The sequence below is a fragment of the Electrophorus electricus genome, chromosome 10 (genome assembly GCF_013358815.1).
Source record: "Electrophorus electricus isolate fEleEle1 chromosome 10, fEleEle1.pri, whole genome shotgun sequence".
Taxonomy (NCBI): domain Eukaryota; kingdom Metazoa; phylum Chordata; class Actinopteri; order Gymnotiformes; family Gymnotidae; genus Electrophorus; species Electrophorus electricus.
In genome coordinates this window covers 3,787,501-3,808,026 of record NC_049544.1, presented here as the reverse complement: position 1 = coordinate 3,808,026, position 20,526 = coordinate 3,787,501, and the positions used below count along the sequence as shown (strand labels likewise).

Here is a 20,526-nt window from a genome sequence, read left to right as displayed (position 1 = left end):
TCTGGTTGTGAAGTGCTTTTTTTTTTTTTTTCCACTATTTGTCATCTTACTGAGCGTTTCCTTCTACCTGTGTCCTGCCCTGTGTTCGGCTCCTCTCCTGTCCTTGTGATTGGCGGCCCAGTGAATCCGGCAAATACCTGTTAAGAGACAGAGAGACCACGCTGGGAGACCCTGCTGCGATTTAGGGGAGATGATGGGGTCGATGAGTGTGGCTGACTGCAGCCATAAAATCCTGATGGGGAACACCATAAGCGGAGGACGAAGCCCCGTAAATCTGTTCCTGCCACCACTTGGCAATTATTGGATTCACTAGTCATTACAGAAGCCATAACATGTAAGTCCTAATATTTTGAGTGAGGGCTGGTGTGTGGAGTACACATCCACTGTGTGAACCGCTACGACCTTCAGAAGCCCATCTGCCTTGGGTTGCCCACTTTGGCTCACGTAAGGACAGAGCCTGTTATTTGAATTATGAATCGACGAAGAAAGGAAATTGGATTGTTTTCTAGACCAGGGTGTGCCTGGCATCGCCTCCGCCTCCCCGGTCCTGCGTGCGCTGGTGTCTATGTCGTGAGAGTCAGGTAAAAGGAAGCCTAGCAAACCGCTCGGGCTCCTGCTGGCGAGATTACATTTGATGGCATCTCTAGGCCTGCTGGTGTGTGTTAGCTGTGCTCTGATTGAAGTTCACCTCAGCTCGGCATTATTCTGGCCCCTACCACAAACGTCCCCGCACCCCCTTTTTTTGAGAGTTCTGTTCCTTTAATGGATTGAACAGTGTCACTGTGTCCAACCAGGGCATTAATGTTCATGTATGGCACAGTGGAACAACATGGGCTTTTGTTACTGAGGCGAGCGAGGCAGGTGCATAATTGATGGTGGGGCGGTTTGTCAGGCGAGGCGGGATCACGCAGCGCCAGCAGTTGGGGTGTGCCCGCCAAGGCCTCTCTGTGGGCATGGCGTGGTGGTGGTGTTGGGGGGGGGGGGGGTTCCAGCTCGGTAGCCGGCGGCCCCTCACGCAGGTGGCCGTAGGCAGTGCCAGAAGGCCTGCTGGGTCCAGACCCCCGGAGAGCTCGCGCTTGGGAGTGTGTTCTCTGCTGCTACTCTTGGACTTGATCACATACAGTATGTTTGGGATTAGCCATGTTTGTATGCATTTGTTGTAGGTAGCTGCATGAGGGTGTGTGTGTGTGTGTGTGAGTGCGTGTGTGTGTGTGTGTGTTTGAGTGCGTGTGTGTGTGTGTGTGTGTGTGTGCGCGTGTGTGTGCATGCGTGTTAAAGCTCATGCATGCATAATGCACACATTCACATGTGCACAAACATGCACACACACACACACACACACACTCACACGCACGCACTCACACACCTTCAAAGATCCATCCAGTATGAGCCATCCAGGCCCTGTGCATCTCTCTGAGTACTGAATATGATCAAAGTACGAGCCAATTAACTGCACACACGCCATGGTAACTGAATCAGCAATATGTGTGTTTTCCAGCTGGCCAGGGCTGTCTGGCGGCCCTGCACTGCGCTATCAACACATGTGTCATTGACTATTGATGGATGAATGTTAATGGGAAGCTCATGTCTGTGTAATGCTGCCGTAACGCTGCCGTTAGGTTGCTGAGTGCTGAACACGTCGAACGCTTCACGACCGTTCAGTGCTTTTAAAAACGCGGCTGTCAGATACAGGTGTGAGATTAATATTTGTCGATGCCAAATCTTATAGGCTATAATGAGACAGTTTAACGACCATTAGATAATTATATCCCGAAAATAATGAACGCAGGGCATAGATTCAGAATGACAAAGATACACGTCACCAAATACATGTGATAAGAATGTGTATTATAGTAGCCAGTCAAGAACCAGTGAAAGCAGGGGCATATGGAACAGTTAACAAACGCAGCTACTGTAACTTCATGTATGTAACTTCATGTATAACGCCCTGGAATAACAGTCTTTTAGTTAGTGCAACAGAACAGCGTAAGTATGAATAATACAAGCGCAACACTCCATCAGATGCTAGTAGATGACGACAAATTGACGTAGAAGCTACAAACTGTGGCGCTGCTAATACATTCCACCTAAGCGGCCTGTCCACATGTCTCCAGCGACGAGTGTGTTTGCGTGCTTTGGATCAGCCCGTCGTGGTTTTCTCTGGCCGGCGGAGTTATGGGGTGAGCCACGTCTGCGGCCCGGGGTTACCTCTGTTTTCTCAGGTATTTGTGGATTCTAGCACCCTTTGTTATGTTACGCTCCCAGCCGGGCGCTGGGCACTCGGGCGGTCCCTCTGAAGGGAGGTGACATACGTGGCGGTCCGCACAGCGAAGGGAGGCCCCGACGGCCGGGCCGATCGCGGTTGCGTAACCGGCGTCACCCACCCCCGCGCTGTCAGTCACACACGCGTGTGCTCATGCCAGCCCGAGAACCGCTTGTCTAAGCCACACACGTCTGGGCGTCACGGTAATCAATGTTTCATTCCAGTGCTCCCTTTCCCTCTCTGCTGCTCCGCCCATTTCCTCTCCTCCACCCAGCCCACCCTGCCTGCCTGTGCCATCGTCGTCATCAGTACTATATTCACCTCATTCCGATGAACTCGTCTCTCTCTCTCTCGCTCTCATTTGCGTGTCTCTCTCTTGCTGCGTCTGTGGCCCCAGTAAACGCGCCCCCCCCATCCCTCTGACCTCTGACCTTTTGTATTTCTCTTTTCTTTCTCTCTCCTCACCAGCTTTGCCCCACTTTATCACCTTTTCATCCGGGGGACTCTGCAGGGTGAGCCAGGCGAAGGAAAGGGGAGTGTGTTTGGGGCGGGGGGGTGTTGTGTCAGTATTGGGAGAGCAGTGAAGGAACGGCCACCGTGTGTGTGTGTGTGTGTGGGGTGTGGGGGGGGTGTTATTTCATCAAGCCCCAATGAAGATCGTATTAGCAACCAAAGTCATAAGAAACTGCAGCAGAGAAGGAGAATGAATGAAGGGGGGGGGGGAGATGGGGGTGTCTGTGGAGAAAGTAAATTGAAAATGATTTGTTAGCTGGTGTGTGTGCATGTGTGTGCAGCTTTGGATGATTGAGCTTGAGAATGCTGCTTAGATGTCTCAGGCTTCTGATCCGTGTGTTGGGAGTGTGTTGGGAGTGTGTTGGGTGTCTCACTGTGTGTGTGTGTGTGTGTGTGTGTGTGTGTGTGTGTGAATGTATATATGAGGCATGTTCTTTTATATGCATGTATGAGTATTTTAATTCGTATTACTCGTTTGCCATAATAACGACTGTGCACGCTTGTGCGGAAACACACACACGCACACACACACACGCACACACACACGTGTACACACATACATCAGTTTCTATGTTCTTCCTAGTATTGCTCCATTTCAGCCTGTGGCCTGAATAAAGTCTATTTCTTTATCATGCTTTTTGCTTTCTTCTTTTCTGCTTACTTTCTCTCTCTCTGTCTCTCTCTCTCCATTTTTCTCTCTCTCTCTCTCTCTCTCTCTCACTCTCTCTCTCTCTCTCTCTCTCTCTCTCTCCCCCTCTCCCTCTCTCTCCCTCTCTCTCTCCCTCTCTCTGTCTCTCCCTCCTCTCTCTCTCTCTCCCTCTCCCTCTCTCTCTCCCTCCTTTCTCTCTCTCTCTCTCTGTCACTGTCTTTCTCTTTGCATTTTGTTGTCTTCACGTTTGTGTTTTTCTTCAAAGTCGTTCCTTGATCAGTCCCTCTGCCTGCTGTCATTCACATTACCCTGCTGTTTTCATTCTAATCACCCGGTTGCTTCTTTCTCTCTCTGTCTGTCATTCTCTCTATTTAATAATCCCTCTCTCTCTCTCTTTCTCTCTCCCACTCTCTGCCCTAGGCATTCTCTGTTTGCGCCCCTCCGTTTCCCCTCGAACCCCCCCACCCCACCCCTCCCCCCCGCGCTCTTGCCATGGTCCCGGTCCCTGCCCTCTCTCTCCTGTTGGCCCTGGTGGAATGGGCGGGGCCGGCCGGCTCCTCCCCCCACCTCTTGCTCCGCCCCCGGGAGCGTGAGCGAGACCCGGTGGCGTCGATGCACTTCAACATCGCGGTGATCCACGCGGGCTCGGTGTCGCAGGGGGACGGGGCGGCGGCCGCGACAGCGGCCGGGGGCAGGGTGCTGTACCCGGGCTTCGGACGAGTCCACAGCAGCTTCGGCGAGAGCGTCGTCACCCAGTGGGGCTCTGCTAACGTCATCTGGCTCCAGGTGAGTTTGCATGCAAAACACATCGCAGATTGTCTTGCCGCAACGCCCGCGGTGTAAGGTTAACTCCAAATTCACCCAAACCAAACATGAACGCGAATATGAATTAGTAACTGTTCTCTTGCAGAAATGAGATAAGAATCCCACGACGACATGTGGCTGTGAAATTCTGTCCTGGATGTGATGGAGAAATTGGCCATTTCAAATTCACGTGGGAAGGGCGAGAGTGAATTTTTGAGCGTGAAAGCCTGTGCGACGCGGCTGTGTGCTGGTTGCAGGTGAATGACAGCAGTCCCAGAACTCTGCTCTCCCAGCTGTGTGACCTGCTGGCATCCAGACCCTTGCAGGGGCTGGTTTACGAGGACGAGCGGCCCTTCCCCCTGGCCTCGGGCCCGTTGGCTCCCATGCTGGAGTTCGTCTCAGCCCAGACGGGCCTCCCCATCGTGGCTGTCGGAGGGGGAGCAGGCTTGGGACGCGTGCCGCAGGTACGAGAACTGTTTGCCGTATGGCTGACGGCCAGGACAGATGGTGACAGGTCGAGATGGCTTCCGTTCGGAATCTGAAATGGCGAGGCAGCCTTTCTGCTCTGCTTCCACACACGCTCGTGTGCGTTAGCGCTGTCCCACAGTAACGCTCCAGTCGCCCCTCCCGCCCGAGGGGAAGTGATGTCGTGGGACGCCCTCTCAGAGGAAGGACCGAGTCAAAGGTCCGGCGTCTTAGCCACAGGCTGGTGCCTGTGCTTTTGTTGTTCTAATCTACTCTGGCCAGCGTTTTAGTGAGCGGGCTTTGACCCCAGGCCCACGGCACCAGACCCAGCGCCGTAAATAAAGAAAGAAATAAAACATTTTGAAACGAAGCTAAAAGATGCAGGAATATTTGTGCTTCCGAAAACATGTTTTAAAACGATTTACTCGGGAGATGGAGGTGATCTCCTTGATACAGCTTTGAAGCTGTCTCCCCAACACAGGCCATGTGCAGCTCCTGAAATTCGACTTGCTCCAGCTGCCGTTAGAGACACATTTGCAGCCGCATTTCCTTCACTGCCACTTCTGCTGCTGTGGCCACCCATTTAAGCAGCACTTCATAAGAAATTCAATTCCCACATTGATGCAAGCTGAGAATGAAGAGCGAGCAGACATGCGAAGTGTAGTTTTTCCTCCTAATTACCCTGCGGGAGGCTCTGTCGTCCTGCGGTTAATTGTAGTTGCTGCCGTTTAAAAAACACTTCACAAGAAATCTAAATCCCATCATGCCTTATAAGGGCGCACGTGAACGGGACGCACGGGGGAGTGTGTTCATGTTGCCTTTTGCCGTTGTGCAGGAGAGCGGCTCCATCTTCCTGCAGTTCAGCTCCTCCACCGCTCTCCAGCTGGAAGTGATCTTTGAGGTGCTGGAGGAGTATGACTGGACGGCCTTCTCCGTGGTGTCCACACGTCACCATGGATACCAGGACTTCCTGTCCATGGTCGAGGGCCTGACGGATGGCTCGTTCATCGGCTGGGAGAAGAAGAGCGTGGTTATGCTGAACCTGACCGACGACCCGGGCGGAGTTCGCACACGCCGACTGCTGAAGGAACACGAGGCACAGGTGTGGGCCTGCTCCCTCCTCCCACTCACCCGCTCATTCACTCACCTGCTCATTCACTCACCCGCTCATTCATTCACCCGCTCATTCACCCGCTCATTCATTCACCCGCTCATTCACCCGCTCATTCATTCACCCGCTCATTCACTCACCCGCTCATTCACTCACCCGCTCATTCACCCGCTCATTCATTCACCCGCTCATTCACCCACTCATTCACTCACCCGCTCATTCATTCACCTGCTCATTCACTCACCCGCTCATTCATTTACCCGCTCATTCACTCACCCGCTCATTCGCCCGCTCACTCATTCACCCGCTCACTCATTCACCCGCTCATTCATTTACCCGCTCATTCACTCACCCGCTCATTCACTCACCTGCTCATTCACTCACCCGCTCATTCATTCACCTGCTCATTCACCCGCTCATTCATTCACCCGCTCATTCACTCACCCGCTCATTCACCCACTCATTCATTCACCCGCTCATTCACCCACTCATTCATTCACCCGCTCATTCACCCACTCATTCACTCACCCGCTCATTCACCCACTCATTCATTCACCCGCTCATTCATTCACCCACTCGTTCACCCGCTTATTCATTTACCCACTCATTCATTCCCCGGCTCATTCACTCACTCAGTCTCTAACTCAGGACCTCCCGCGTTCAATCACTCATTCACTTGCTCATTTCTTCACTCATTCGATCATTCATTAACCCACTCACACTACTCCCTAACTTCCCATATTCATTCATTCACTCATTCATTCACTCACTCATTGCTCTGCTCTGTGCTTCACTCTCACTTCCACTAGACTTCCTCGGTCTGTCCGTCACTCTGTCCCTCCGATCGCTCCCTGTCTGTCACCAGTTCCCTTTTACAGTCTCATCTTTGTCTCCCTCTGGCTCTCTGTTTGACTCCTGTTTTCTCACTTCTTTCTCACCCTTCTTCTTCCATTTCTTCTTGATCGTGTTTTTTTTCCCCCATTCCCTATCTGCCATATTTCTGCTTTTGCCCTTTTACCTCTCTGACCTCTCTGTTTCCTCTCTGATTCTGTTCTCCTCTCTGCCTCATTCCCCCTCATTCGAATTCTTTTCCCCCTGTATGTGTGTGTGTGGATGGGTGCGCGTGAGTCTCTGTATTTGTGTTCGTGTGTATGCGTGCAGTGGTTTCTGAGTCTGTCCTCTCCCAGGCTGTGGGTCATTATTGTGTCTGTGTGTGTGTGTGTGTTAGGAGTGCTGGGAGTTGTTATTGTACTGCGTGGGTCCCAGTGCTCTGGTGTCAGGGTTAATATAGCTCCGAGCCTGTGCCGTTTCAGTCCAGTGCCTCATGCATTAGCCCCCTCCACCAGACCTTCCTGGCCTGCGGTCCTGCTTAGTTAGAGTCCTGCTCAGCACATACCCCGCCAGGTCCCGCAACGCTGGATTAATACCCGTGGTGTAGCATTAACTCTTAACAGTGTGCCTTTTGTTTCCAGCTCATTTTAACACAATGACACAATGGGTGTTAAGTCAGCATCGGGTTTTTGTAAGTACACATGTACACTCACACTCGCACGAACACACACGAACGCACGCACATATAACAAAAAGCTGCCCTATTTGTATATTCACATGTACACCACTTTAACACAATCCTCTCCTCCCTCTACTCCTCTCCTCGCTTTCTCCCTACGCTCCTGCTACTTTTAGTTCCCTGCTCAGCAAAGAATAAATAACGCGAACCCTTAGTCCCCCTTTTCTTCTGGTTCCTCCCTCTTTCGGTTTGGCCCCTCCCCCTTTTCCCTCTCTCCCCTCACTTCCTCTTCTTCCTCACTTAACCCAGGTGGCCTTACCTCCTGCCATCTTTCTTTCTCTTCATCCTTCTCTCCGGGCATACAGCGCCACCCTTTATTACTGTAATTACTCCTCTCCTCTGCAGTTATGAGAAGCATATGCAAATGTCCTCAGCCGGCAGTATTCAGTATTCCTCTTGTATTCCGTCCGATTTTCGCGTCTCCTCTCTCCCCCAATCTCTGCCCATTTCCTTCGCTGCCCCACACCTGATGTCCTGTCCTCCTGAGTTGTCACTCCTTTGTGGCCCACTTTGTCTCTGTATTCTCTCTCTTTCTCTCTCTCTCTCTCTCTCTCTCTCTCCCCCTCTCTGTCTTCCGTCCCACAGGTGCGTCTGCTCTACTGCTCCCAGGAGGAGGCCGAGCAGGTGTTCCACGCCGCCTGGGCCGCCGGCCAGGCTGGAGCCTCTCACATGTGGTTCGCCGTGGGCCCGGCGCTGTCCGAACTGGGCCTGAACGGCCTGCCCAGCCGCCTGTTCGCCGTGCGGCCGCAGGGCTGGCGGGACGAGGCTCGCCGCCGCATCGCCCGCGGCGTCTCTGTGCTGACGCACGGAGCCGTGGCCCTGCGCAAGGACTACGGTGCCACCGGGGGGCCCCACTTCGTCACCAACTGCCAGATGGATGGGAACCGCACGCAGAAGATCCGCGGGAGAATGAAGTAAGGACACGGGGCGAGAGGGTGGTAGGGGGATGCACCGTCCTGCCCCGCGTGAACCCTGAGTCGCTGCTGATAATCAGACCCGAACAGTGGAGGCCAGAGCAGGATGTTGTAACTCTTAAAGGGATAGTTCAGCCAGATGGGAGGTTAACGGAAATGGGCAAGGCACGGAAGTTACGCAGACAGATGGGACTGATTCCATTGGTATGTTTGCTTGAACTGTCCCATTTAACCCAACAAGTCTCCTCAGGGTCCTGCATACCCTCTCCACACGAGCTGGACTGAGCGCCTCCAAACCATATGGCAAACAAAAACTGCTATGTGGGCGAATTCTCTTCTACAGAGAACCACTTCTTCCATGTGCACTGTCCCAGGGCTTGAGCTTGAGGTTATATTTTAGCATTCTTTTTTATATGTTTTGTTACGTTTGTAATAAATGAGTTTACCCTGTATGGCATATCCAGTAATTAGAGGGAAGTCGGTATACCCCCAGGCGCAAGTCGTCCTCCTCCGCCCTTAAACGACTGCAGGGGGTGGAGCAGCACGCCACAACGTTTAACCAGATCGCAGAAATGGCAGGGCAGAGAGTGGCATTCTTATAGGAGAACGAAACAAAACAAAACAACGGGAGAATGTTGTTTAGATGAAGCTTCCCATGAGGACATGGGGCTTCTCTTCGATTCTCCTTCCTGCCCCGCACGTTCAGGACCAGTCCGGCATGCGCCAGGGCCTATAACGGACAATGGATCCAAGGAAAGGGTGGCGGTGGAACGCGCCGCGCTCGCATGAGGGGCTCAGCTTCTTGAGAAAGCTGGACTCACATGGCAGCCCTGAAGCCTGGACCCCGACGGGGTAGTGATGCATGTTGGGTTCAGGAGGAAGATTCATTTGAGGCAATTAGGGAAAATGTCACCTTTTAGATTGCCTCGCTGGAAATCCAGCCGCATGCGGGGGGAAAACGGTGTGGCAGGAAGAGGAACCCCCCCCCCCCCCCCCGCCGCCTCGCCTCGCCTCGCCTCGCCTCCCCCGCCTGCCTCGTTCTCATTTCTGTCTTTCTTCCATTTGCAGATATTTCAGCAACATCACCTTGGGTGGGCGGGATTACTCCTTCAATAACGAAGGCTACCTGGCCAACCCCTTTCTGGATGTCATCTCTTACACACCCGGGAATGGCTGGGAAGACGTAAGAAATAAGAAGGATTTTATTTAATTATTTATTTTTCTAAGTCCAGTCCAGGTCTGTGTGATGTCACCCTGCTCTGACGGGTTGTTTGGAGCCGCTGCTAATTGGTCATGTCCTTCGGCGCGTGCTGAAGATGAATTGCGCTTGTCAGATTCAGAATTAAATTTTTGCCTTTAAATCTTGGGGGAAAAAAAAAAAAAAGCTTTATATCAACTCTGCTTATTACAGTATAAAGGGCTGGAAAGGGCTTCTGCTAAAATGGCCTTCACCTGGACTGTCTAGCAGTGGTTACTTCTCAAGATGTCACTTTAATTGCCCAAGTGAAAAACATGTCTGTTCCGGTTCAAAGCTTTGCTGGTTGGTAGTGAAAATTCAGCACTGTTGCTGGTTATTCTTGAGCCAGGGCTTCATGGGAGAGCCGGTCCGCTACTGTAATAGCAAATCGGGATAAATAATATGTTTTATATTTTGTGTGATTATCCTCAGTGTTTGCAGTATAAGCTAATAGCCGTGTAGTGGGTGAGATATTGTGTTTGATTTACTTGTGCCCATTTCGCAGACTGATTTGGCGCGTTCACTGTCTGAGGTAGTGAAGGAGAGTGTTGTATTATTCAGTGAGCTGCAGGAAGTGAAACAGTTGTAAAATGATATACAACAAGCCACTACACTAATTTAGAAAGCCATTTCCCATGGCACACCCCCGGTGGAGAACCTCATTACAATTAACCGAGAACAATGCATCACGCTCGCTCCGGGAACGCGTGCTGACTGGGCTCGACTCCGGTGTGGGCCGAGCCAATACATCGACGTGCATCTGCGTGTACCACGTCACTCTAAACACGCACTGTATCACTGCAGTTAATTAAGAAAAAAAAAAGTTGGGGGGGCGGGGGCTTTAATCTTCTAAAACATAAACCAACTCGCTCTCTCTTGGTGAAAAATGTTTTACACGCCTGCGACTGACTGTAGCCCTAATCAACTGGTGCATATGTGCCAGTGCTCTGCTTCGTGTTGGCCTCTGATAGGGAACACACTCTGTGTACGGCAGTAAACAGGAGCACGGGACTGCGCGAGGACTCAGGCTCGGAGAGCGACTCGCACACAACGGTACCAAATATCCTCCAGAAGGAAGATTTTGCATCCACCATGCTGCTGCTTTGGGCCTCACATGAGTCGGTGCTTCATTTGGTAATTGGAATTTAGTTGCGGCTTACTGCGTAAGCGAAGACAGACGTCCCGTAGATTACGGTTATACCTTACTGTGTCACACAAAATGGCAGAGAAAAAAGAAGGCCTTTAGGTTTGAGGTTCAGGTGGAAGTATTAATCAAAGATAAAGTGGGCGTGGTGGCTTAGTCTGCTGCAGTTATGTAACGCGTGCGGCTTTGACCCTAAGCCTCGGGGCGCTGAATAGAACAGTCATGTGTAGTATGTCAGTGGCCACCTGGGAAGTTGCATTTCTAGTCCCCTGCCGAACCCCACTGACATGAGACAGACACAAAGCTAACGGTAATATAGCCGGAAAGACGAAAAAAAGGCTTCGTCACGAGCTCCGCACTGTCACTCAGTGAAACAGCATAAAGCAGAATTATGAAGTTATACAGTAGCTGCCATACCAGGAGACAGAGACACAGGAATAAGCTTCACGGTCACGCTACGCCTTTACACGTCAGGCGTCACAGTAAAAATAACACCGGATCCGCTACCCAAGCCTCAAAAACAGAACTAGGGAGAAAAAAAGAGGTAATTTATTCATGCTTACTGAAAAACGCCTGGTGGCAACGGCAATTTGAATAGATTCATTTATGAGATCAGAATCAGGGAAAGTAAGTTTGTCTCCTGTCAACAGAAAAGCCGTGCCTAATTTGTACGCTGCCCGTGTTCTACGGGATGTGACGTGGCACTTGCGGAGCAGAGGAACAATGGATGCGAGAGTGGCTTGTTAAATCTAGGAGACGTGAGGGGGTCGCGTGGGCTAACCGGCGAGCGGCTCCAAATGGACTCCAGTGTGGGGTGCGCGGCGGCAGCTCGCCTCAGGCGTGCTGAGAGTTTGCGCGTCAATCCCTCGTGGAGGCCCGCCAGCTCAGCTCAGATTCCCACGCCACAAGCCTAGCAGCTCATTACTGATACCAGCCGTTAGCCACTGGCCTATTAACAGTCCAGACACAGTGTCACTTTACGCTTTTTCCTTCTCCCCACTGCTCTCTCTCTCTCTCTCTCTCTCTCACACACACACACACACACACTAGCTGACCAGAAGAGCAATTTGGCCCTCCAGCCTGCAGAATATTGCAGTCTTGAGATTGTCAAAGATGGCCTGAATACATCAAGGCTACACTAACAAACTGGCTGACGCAACAGCTGGATGAGAGTTACAGGACGCCGCTGCGCTGAGCTGTGTTTCAGCCCCATCTGGCCTGCAGACCCATTCCAGAAAAGCACGCAGTGCAGAGTTCCAGACCTGGAATCTCGTGGTTCTCCGAGCTCAGAGAAACCGTCTTCCTAATCCTCATCAAATATTTAATAGAGCATTATAGCATCGTGTGCTGACTTCCCATTTGTTTTCAGTTCTCTGGGAAAAGTCGATGGCCTGTTAATGTTCCTAAATTAACCTTGTAAAATGCACAGTGGATGATATATACACAATCCTCAGAATCCCTGACACAAGTGGCATGTGTGAAAGCCCTTAACACAGAGGTTTAATTCTCTTTTGCTAGATCTGTTCACTAATGTAATGTACACTTTACTTAAACAATTACGCTGTCACACACAGCGTGTCTTGAGGTATAACCATTCATCACATCAGAGGATAAAACCGTCCAGTTGTAAACAGAGCCTTCCTTTCCCATCTCTAAAGCCTGTTTGCGGCAAATCGGATCTGCTGCGCATTGTCTGTTGTTTATTTTGTTTACACACCACCGGGTGGATCTTGAGCCGCCGCTCCGAGTTAGCCGCGTCCCATTATCCCGGCTCTGTTGCGGGCTCTTGGAGGGCTACTCGCGCGACAGAACCTCCCCGGGGAGACTGCGTTTGATCACGGTCGACCCAACCTCCTCTCTCCCACACTCCCACATCGGCATGGCGCGCAATCCCCGCAGCTCTGCTGTTCTGTTCCGGTCCGCGCGCTCCCACCCGGGTTCGGAGCTGCGACATCATCCCTGCTTTTTCCACTGAAGTGACCTGGAACTGGATGAGGGAAGCTCGAGAGAGCAGCGCGAGGGCGCTAGGAAGAGCGGAGTGGAATTCGCTGGAAGACATCAAAGCGGATCATGAGGACATGACACTTATCTTTGCGGATCATTAGCGTTTATACCTTCTGCTGGCAGCAATTACTGAACCGGAGTCGAATGCCTCCTCCCTCTGCACCCACCCTTCTTAGGTGTGCTTCCCTGCTTCATGAACATTTTATTTTTTTTAAAAAGAGAAGAAGCTTTCTTTCCAGAACCCTCAGCGCTGGCTGATGTCACCTGTTTAGACATGTGTCAGCATCTACCTGCGCGGAGGTTGTTCTCACGGCACCGTCTGTGACAGACGGACTCGCGAAAACCCGTCATCCTCCAGCACACCTTTCCTGCCTTGCCTTGCCGCTTTTAGCCGGCAGCGGGAAGCTGACGTTGGCGTTAGCAAGGCGAACCCCTCCACCAGTGAGGAGGGCGGGCGGGCGGGCGGGCGGACCGACCGAGGTGTGCAAGGTGATGTAAGGACATAACGGGAACGCGGACGTGGACGGACGGCCGGCTAAGCGAACCGTCAGGGTGCCTGTGGTGGGGTGATGTGTTCTCCTGCGTGGTGGTGAGGGCCGACGTGGAGAGGCTATGTGTGGGAGAAGATCCATGCCTGCAAGACTTCTGCTGCTTCGCTTTCAATTAGTCGCCTGTGTCCAGAGCCCACGCACTCTCGCAGTCAAACCCCAGCAGCAGACTGCCTCCAGGATCCTGTCTCACGCTTCCGCACACGCTCTCCCGACTCCACACGCACACCAGATCGGCTGGGCGGGAGCTACAGCTCTCGCAGCGCCTGTGAGCGGTGAATGGCGTGACAGAAACCGAGGGAAGTACTTCTGCAACACTGGTATCTGTTCACCACGTGCTAACATGTCAGAGGCCATAACTCTTATTGTGGACTTGCAAAATAGGACCCCTCACAGGGAAATGAGTGTGGACAGAGTGAATCACAAAGAAAATACAGTGATGTTGAGAGGGAGGGGTACATTGGCACCCGTCAAGTGTAGCCAGACAGGAAAGGAAACGAAAACGCGAGGAGATAAAGTTGTATAATGTTCAGCCATTTTTCATAGTCGGTGCCGCAAGGTTCTTTGAGTTCAAGTTCAAGTTCAAGAGGTTTTATTGTCATTTCAGCTATATACAAGTACACAACAAAAACGAGACAATGTTCCTCCAGGACCATGGTGCAACATAAAAACAACAGTGCAACAGACAACATGCTACACAAGTGCAAACAGTCCAATCTAGTGCAAAATGTCATTAAATAAACATTAAATAAACAATAATAAATACAGGACAGGACAAATACAAAATACAAAATACAAACTAAAGTGCTAAATCACTGCTAAATACCGAGCTCCCAGACTAGTCTGCATGAGGCGTGTCAGACGGACCTCTCAAACGAACGCAGGTGTTGTGCCACCCTGTTCCGCAAACACCGCCGTGGTCACCAATATGACCCACCGCTGCTGTGTCATGACGTAATCAGCCGAGCTGGCGTTTTTACAGACAGCCTTCGTGTGAGATTTTCCTTTCATAAGATGTTTATTTCATGGAGCGATGATATTCCATTGTTGGCCGTCCACTCCCTCTTGTGCAGGGAAAAATAAGGTGTTTGATCGCAAATTTTCCCCGTTACAAAACGTACATCCTGACTCGTTGGTCTATTTTTGGATTCAAAGTTTTTTCTCTTAATTGTGAATTTGCTTTTGGATTTTGCATCTTTGGGTTTTCGTTGTGAATTTGGAACTTGTGGATCATGAATTCAAGGCTAAATAAAGCTAATTAGTTCTGAAAGGAGCTGATTGTAGGCCTGTAGCTCTGCACGGTGATGTGACAGTAATCAGACCCGTTGTTTGCTAAGCAAACAAAAAGGCTAATTATTGTCTAATTATATACAGACTGCAGAGAACGGGTAGAATATATCTCAGCCTTAACAGATATCCCACAGGACAGACTGCAGCGATGTTGGACAGCCTGAGCTGTACAGACACTTTCTTGGCTTGCACCTCCTTTCCCCAAGGAACCTTGGGTGGAACAGTGTGTTTGATTGTGCGTGTGTGTGTGTGTGTGTGTGTTTGTGTGTGTGTGTGTGTGTGCGTGTGTGTGTGTGTGTGTGTTAGATGGCGTTTACTGTCAGTCTGCATAGACCTTTAAGATCGCAAACAAATAAACCAGCCTTAAAGGTGAGACACCGCATATACAAATGAGGGCTTTTTCCCCTGCTGCTGTTATCTGCAGTTGTTGTTGCCAGAAAGGCGTATTATGAGCCTGTTTTGCTATTCTTTTCTCTTTTATCCACACAAGCAAATGAGCTGGACTTAATGGCACTCTTAGCAAATCAAGCCCTCAAGTGTCTCACTGACCTTTTCCTCTATGGGCCAGCACTTAGCGAGAGACTCCTTCTTTCTCTCTGCAGAAATACGGAAAGCCGGTGTGCTCTCGCTCTCTCTCTCTCTCTCTCTCACACTCACCCAGCAACTGGTCCAGGGCGGAGCTCGGGGGAGGCGGCGCTTGTGCGCATGTAGCAAACGCTTGAGCCTGAGCCGTTTGCTTCTATCAGCCCGCTGCGCCAACACTCCGATCCCAGGCTCAAAACGAGCTGTGATGGGCCATGTTTGACCTCCGACCTCTACACTGGAGATTCACTGTGAACAGAGAGAGCGTGAGCGCACGCAGGGAAAGTGTACAGGCGGATTATCATTATTATATCTTTTGCCTCCATTAAAAATGTAATTAAAAAAGACTCAAATTTAAAAGGAGAACTCCTTGGAACTTGAAACGCTCTTTTGTTCCCTGGTAAAGGTCTTTAGCAACTCAAGGGTCCAAGCACTGTCAAGGCTCTTCTTTATACCCTCATATCCAGCTGTTCGATGTCCTTACTATGGCCCTCATTCATGTATTGAAATCATAATTTCAGGAAATAACCTGACTACGCCACCTAGGGAGTTTTCCCCTCAGGAAATATTGACAGCTAGCAGTAAACACTGCTTTGTAACATCTCTGATGTTATTTGGTGGACGAAATGCATTGCTATGTTAAATATTCATATCCAGGTCATACTCTGGCACAAAATATAACAAAAAGGTGTAATAACATTAAAGTTATAAGTTATACATTACAATTTAAGGTGTGCAGGGGTCTATGGTATTTTCTTTTTGGCGAGTGTTTTTTCACATACACTAATTTTGTGGTGTAGTTTCTGATTAGCCGTGGCTTATTAGGGACAAGGTCATGCTTAAGTAGTCTGACAGGAAGGATAACTGCTGTTTCACCGTGTAGGGAAGGGATGTGTGCGGCTCGGCTCGGGCCGGAAGGTGTGTAGGGGGCCATGTCTGCCATTCCCCGAGGAGCTCCAACAGTGCGTTCCTTTCTGCAGACAGCTCCTGTTGGGCCGCATTTTAAAAAAAAAAGACGTTTGTAAACGCGTCGCTCAGTCCATTCCGCCATTTCTTTTTCAAAGCAAAGCAGCGGAACTCTCGGCCATTTCGCAGTCGGTTGCCTTTGCCGAGAAGGACATGCGCGAGGCCGCCTTCAGGTTCACTTCTAAGAAGGCCCCTTAGAAGATGGCGGACTTCCGAATGGCACAGCCTTCAACTCCAGAACGTGCCCGCGCTGTCTAAAAAAGCTGCCTAGGTAGGCACCTCCGTCCCAAATGCAGCGCAGCATTGTGTGTAGTAAACGCACACAGGTACGTTCGGAAAGAAGATTCAGAGATGTGCTTTAGAGCAGGATGGGAAATATTGAATGACCATCAAAAGCCTGATGCCCCTCAACAAGTGATAATAATAAAATAACACATTCATGACTTTATTAATTATGTAATAATAAAGTGCAATTAAATAGGAGATTGGATATCCTGATTGATGCCACTCTAGCAAAAGAACTCTAGGATTAGGCATAGTGGCTGCTCACACATCCACACATGGACAACTACACCATAAAATGGTCACCATATATTAATATGGTACCTTTTCCCTTCACGCTTGCACACACACACACACACACACACACACACACACACACACACACACACACACACACACACACACACACACAGAGTGAGAAAAGGAAAGGAAAGGTGGGGAAGCCTCATGATGGAGGACAACATGAAGGACAGCGTAGAGGACGTAGAGGAGGACGCAGAGGAGGACATAGAGGAGGATGTAGAGGAGGATGTAGAGGAGGACGTAGAGGAGGACGCAGAGGAGGACATAGAGGAGGATGTAGAGGAGGATGTAGAGGAGGACGTAGAGGAGGACGTAGAGGGGGACGTAGAGGAGGATGTAGAGGAGGATGTAGAGGAGGATGTAGAGGAGGATGTAGAGGGGGATGTAGAGGGGGATGTAGAGGGGGATGTAGAGGAGGACATAGAGGGGGATGTAGAGGAGGACGCAGAGGAGGACGCAGAGGAGGACATAGAGGGGGATGTAGAGGAGGACGCAGAGGGGGATGTAGAGGAGGACATAGAGGAGGACAGCGTAGAGGACGTAGAGGAGGACGTAGAGGAGGACATAGAGGCGGATGTAGAGGAGGACGTAGAGGAGGACGTAGAGGAGGATGTAGAGGAGGATGTAGAGGAGGACGCAGAGGAGGACGTAGAGGGGGATGTAGAGGAGGACGCAGAGGAGGACGCAGAGGAGGACATAGAGGGGGATGTAGAGGAGGACGCAGAGGGGGATGTAGAGGAGGACAGCGTAGAGGACGTAGAGGAGGACGTAGAGGAGGACATAGAGGGGGATGTAGAGGAGGACGCAGAGGAGGACGTAGAGGGGGATGTAGAGGAGGACGTAGAGGAGGACGTAGAGGAGGACAGCGTAGAGGACGTAGAGGAGGACGTAGAGGAGGACATAGAGGGGGATGTAGAGGAGGACGCAGAGGAGGACGTAGAGGGGGATGTAGAGGAGGACGCAGAGGAGGACGTAGAGGAGGACGTAGAGGAGGACGTAGAGGGGGACGTAGAGGAGGATGTAGAGGAGGACGCAGAGGAGGACATAGAGGGGGATGTAGAGGAGGACGCAGAGGAGGACGTAGAGGGGGACGTAGAGGCGGATGTAGAGGAGGACGTAGAGGAGGACGTAGAGGAGGACGTAGAGGAGGACGCAGAGGAGGACGTAGAGGGGGATGTAGAGGAGGACGTAGAGGAGGACGTAGAGGAGGACGTAGAGGGGGATGTAGAGGGGGATGTAGAGGAGGACGCAGAGGAGGACATAGAGGGGGATGTAGAGGAGGACGCAGAGGAGGACGTAGAGGGGGATGTAGAGGAGGACGTAGAGGAGGACGTAGAGGGGGATGTAGAGGAGGATGTAGAGGAGGACGCAGAGGAGGACATAGAGGGGGATGTAGAGGAGGACGCAGAGGAGGACGTAGAGGGGGATGTAGAGAAGGACGTAGAGGAGGACGTAGAGGGGGATGTAGAGGAGGACGTAGAGGAGGACATAGAGGGGGATGTAGAGAAGGACGCAGAGGAGGACATAGAGGGGGATGTAGAGGAGGACGCAGAGGAGGACATAGAGGGGGATGTAGAGAAGGACGCAGAGGAGGACATAGAGGGGGATGTAGAGGAGGACGCAGAGGAGGACAGCGTAGAGGATGTGGAGGAGGATGTAGAGGAGGACGTAGAGGAGGACGGCGCAGTGGATGTAGAGGACGTAGAGGAGGGCGTAGAGGAGGTACAGGAGGTGGAGGAGGACTGAGCAGATAGCCAGAAGAAAAGAAATGAAACGTCCAATCAGATGGAAAATGGAGACACAACTGGACCCAGTAGAGCAGATACATGCGCAAAACAATCAACCCAAACAGATGTGAAAATAGCAAAGTGTAATTGTTGGCAAAATAATTATTAGATAGGCAGAGAAAAGTAAGAAGCAAAATAGTTTTTAGACACAATACTGAATATATAATACAACCCCCCCCCCCCAAAATGCTAATAAAATAAAGTAGGTCTAAGCAAACTGGCTCAGGCAGAAGGCCTCCGAGGGAAGGCTCGATCCCATCAGTCATTGGTACCGGTACCACAGATCCGCCAGTGGTGACGCTCCAGGCCAGAACCCAGCCAGAACACGTGATGAATCGTGTGAGTAAACATTGCGTGCGTTATAATATTCTCTGCATTACGCAGTGAGACAAAGACCAGTATATAATAAAAGCGTTTTGAACCACAGCTAAGAGCACCCATCCCTTCAGGCACAAGATAATTGCAGTGGCGGTGATAAAGCAGAATCGTCACGTGTTTATGTTTCCGTCACTGTCTGCAGTGATCAGTAGCCGTGATCCACACCCGAACCTAATTAGACCCCATGATTAGCCACATAGAGCTCAAATGTGCCAAAAAACACTGCACGTGATAATTATTTTTTTTTTAAGATAATAAAAGTACCTGCTGATGCAAATACCCAGCAGTCAGCGGCCTATACACGGGCGTGCTAGCACACACCCGCCTTAACAGCAGCATGTCTATCATTAATGGCATATTTACGTTAGGTCATATTTACGTTAGGAAAATAAAGAGGCATTATGGCACCCAGCCCATAACTTCAGGCAAAAACCGCCAGCCAGCAGTATGAAGGCCAGAAGCAGCACAAACGCGGGAGCTGTGCTTATACGCGGGTGCTAACGGCTAACTGCTAATGCAGCAGGAAAGCAGGAGGGGGGTGGGGGTGAGGGTGGGGGCTACGGTGGCTGTCAGTGGCCATAAGTGATTTATGGCAAAATGAAAGGTCTGCCAGTTACATTACCATGTGCCCTGTGTGTGTGTGTGTGTGTGTGTGTGTGTGTGTGTGTGTGTGTGTGTGTGTGTGTGTGTGTGCGTGCGTGCGTGTGTGTGTGTGTGTGCGCGTGCATGTGTGTTTGTGTGTGTGTGTGCGCGTGTGTGTGTGCGTGTGTGTGTGCGTGCATGTGTGTGTGCGTGCGTGTGCGTGTGTGTGTGCGTGTGCGTGTGTGTGTGTGTGTGTGCATGTGTGTGTGTGTGTGTGTGCGTGCGTGTGTTTGTGTGTGTGTGTGTGTGTGTGTGCGTGCGTGTGTTTGTGTTTGTGTGTGTGTGTGGTCTCAGGTAGGATGGTGGGAGAACGGAGTGCTCCGTCTGCGTTACCCTGCCTGGTCTCGCTACGGCCCTTTCCTGCAGCCGCCAGACGACGCGCAGCATCTGAGGGTCGTGACCCTGGAGGAGAGGCCATTTGTCATCGTGGAGCTGGCTGACCCCGCGTCCGGAACCTGCATCCGGGACTCCGTCCCCTGTCGACGACCCCTCAATGCCACGTCAGTAGCGCTAGCGTGTCATCCCTTTGCTGCGCTGTGCCTGTCCTTAGAGCCGCGCATTTGGACACGGTTTCACATGCTGGACATTCCAACCATGGACAGATGATCTCATTCTTTAGATGCTTCGTAGGATAATGCCTTCATAGGGATCTGGAAAATTCCATGCTAGGTGGGATACACTGTTATGTCATTTGTCCTATATTGTTATGGGAGCTCAGCGTTAGCTGGACAAAGCCTCGCTAGGTTAAAGCTAAAAGGAGTTCAGTATAGTCTGTTGGCCGGAGGCCAGACCCAGATTAAACCTGATTGTGGATGAAAAAGAATTCCGGATGCTGATTCGCCCTCGGAGCCTCGGTTAAGACTAGCCTTAATCCACGCCTGTTAACCCGACCGTTAATGTGTCATTTTTTTCCCGAGCCACTCACGCAACCTTTCCGGTTGTTCCGATGGGCTAAGCAGTTTGTTCCTGAAGCACCTGAAGGCTTGTCTTTTCAGCGTGCGCTCTGCTCCGGCGTCGTGAGCCAGAGATGGAGGACCTCCCTTTGTAATGTCGTTTGTCCCGGTTTTTCATCTT

The 20,526-nt window shown here is 51.1% G+C and overlaps 1 protein-coding gene across 1 annotated transcript in view; it reads left to right on the top strand.

Annotated features, from left to right (window-relative positions):
* The first annotated feature begins 3,917 nt into the window (after nt 1-3,917).
* LOC113570691 (glutamate receptor ionotropic, NMDA 2D) overlaps nt 3,918-20,526 on the top strand; it is a 33,550-nt gene continuing 16,941 nt past the window's right edge. The window contains exons 1-6 of the mRNA XM_035530730.1: nt 3,918-4,211; nt 4,487-4,693; nt 5,530-5,796; nt 7,961-8,289; nt 9,358-9,472; nt 19,747-19,952. Of these exons, the coding sequence (XP_035386623.1) occupies nt 3,918-4,211; nt 4,487-4,693; nt 5,530-5,796; nt 7,961-8,289; nt 9,358-9,472; nt 19,747-19,952 (1,418 nt within the window). The remainder of the gene's footprint in view (nt 4,212-4,486; nt 4,694-5,529; nt 5,797-7,960; nt 8,290-9,357; nt 9,473-19,746; nt 19,953-20,526) is intronic.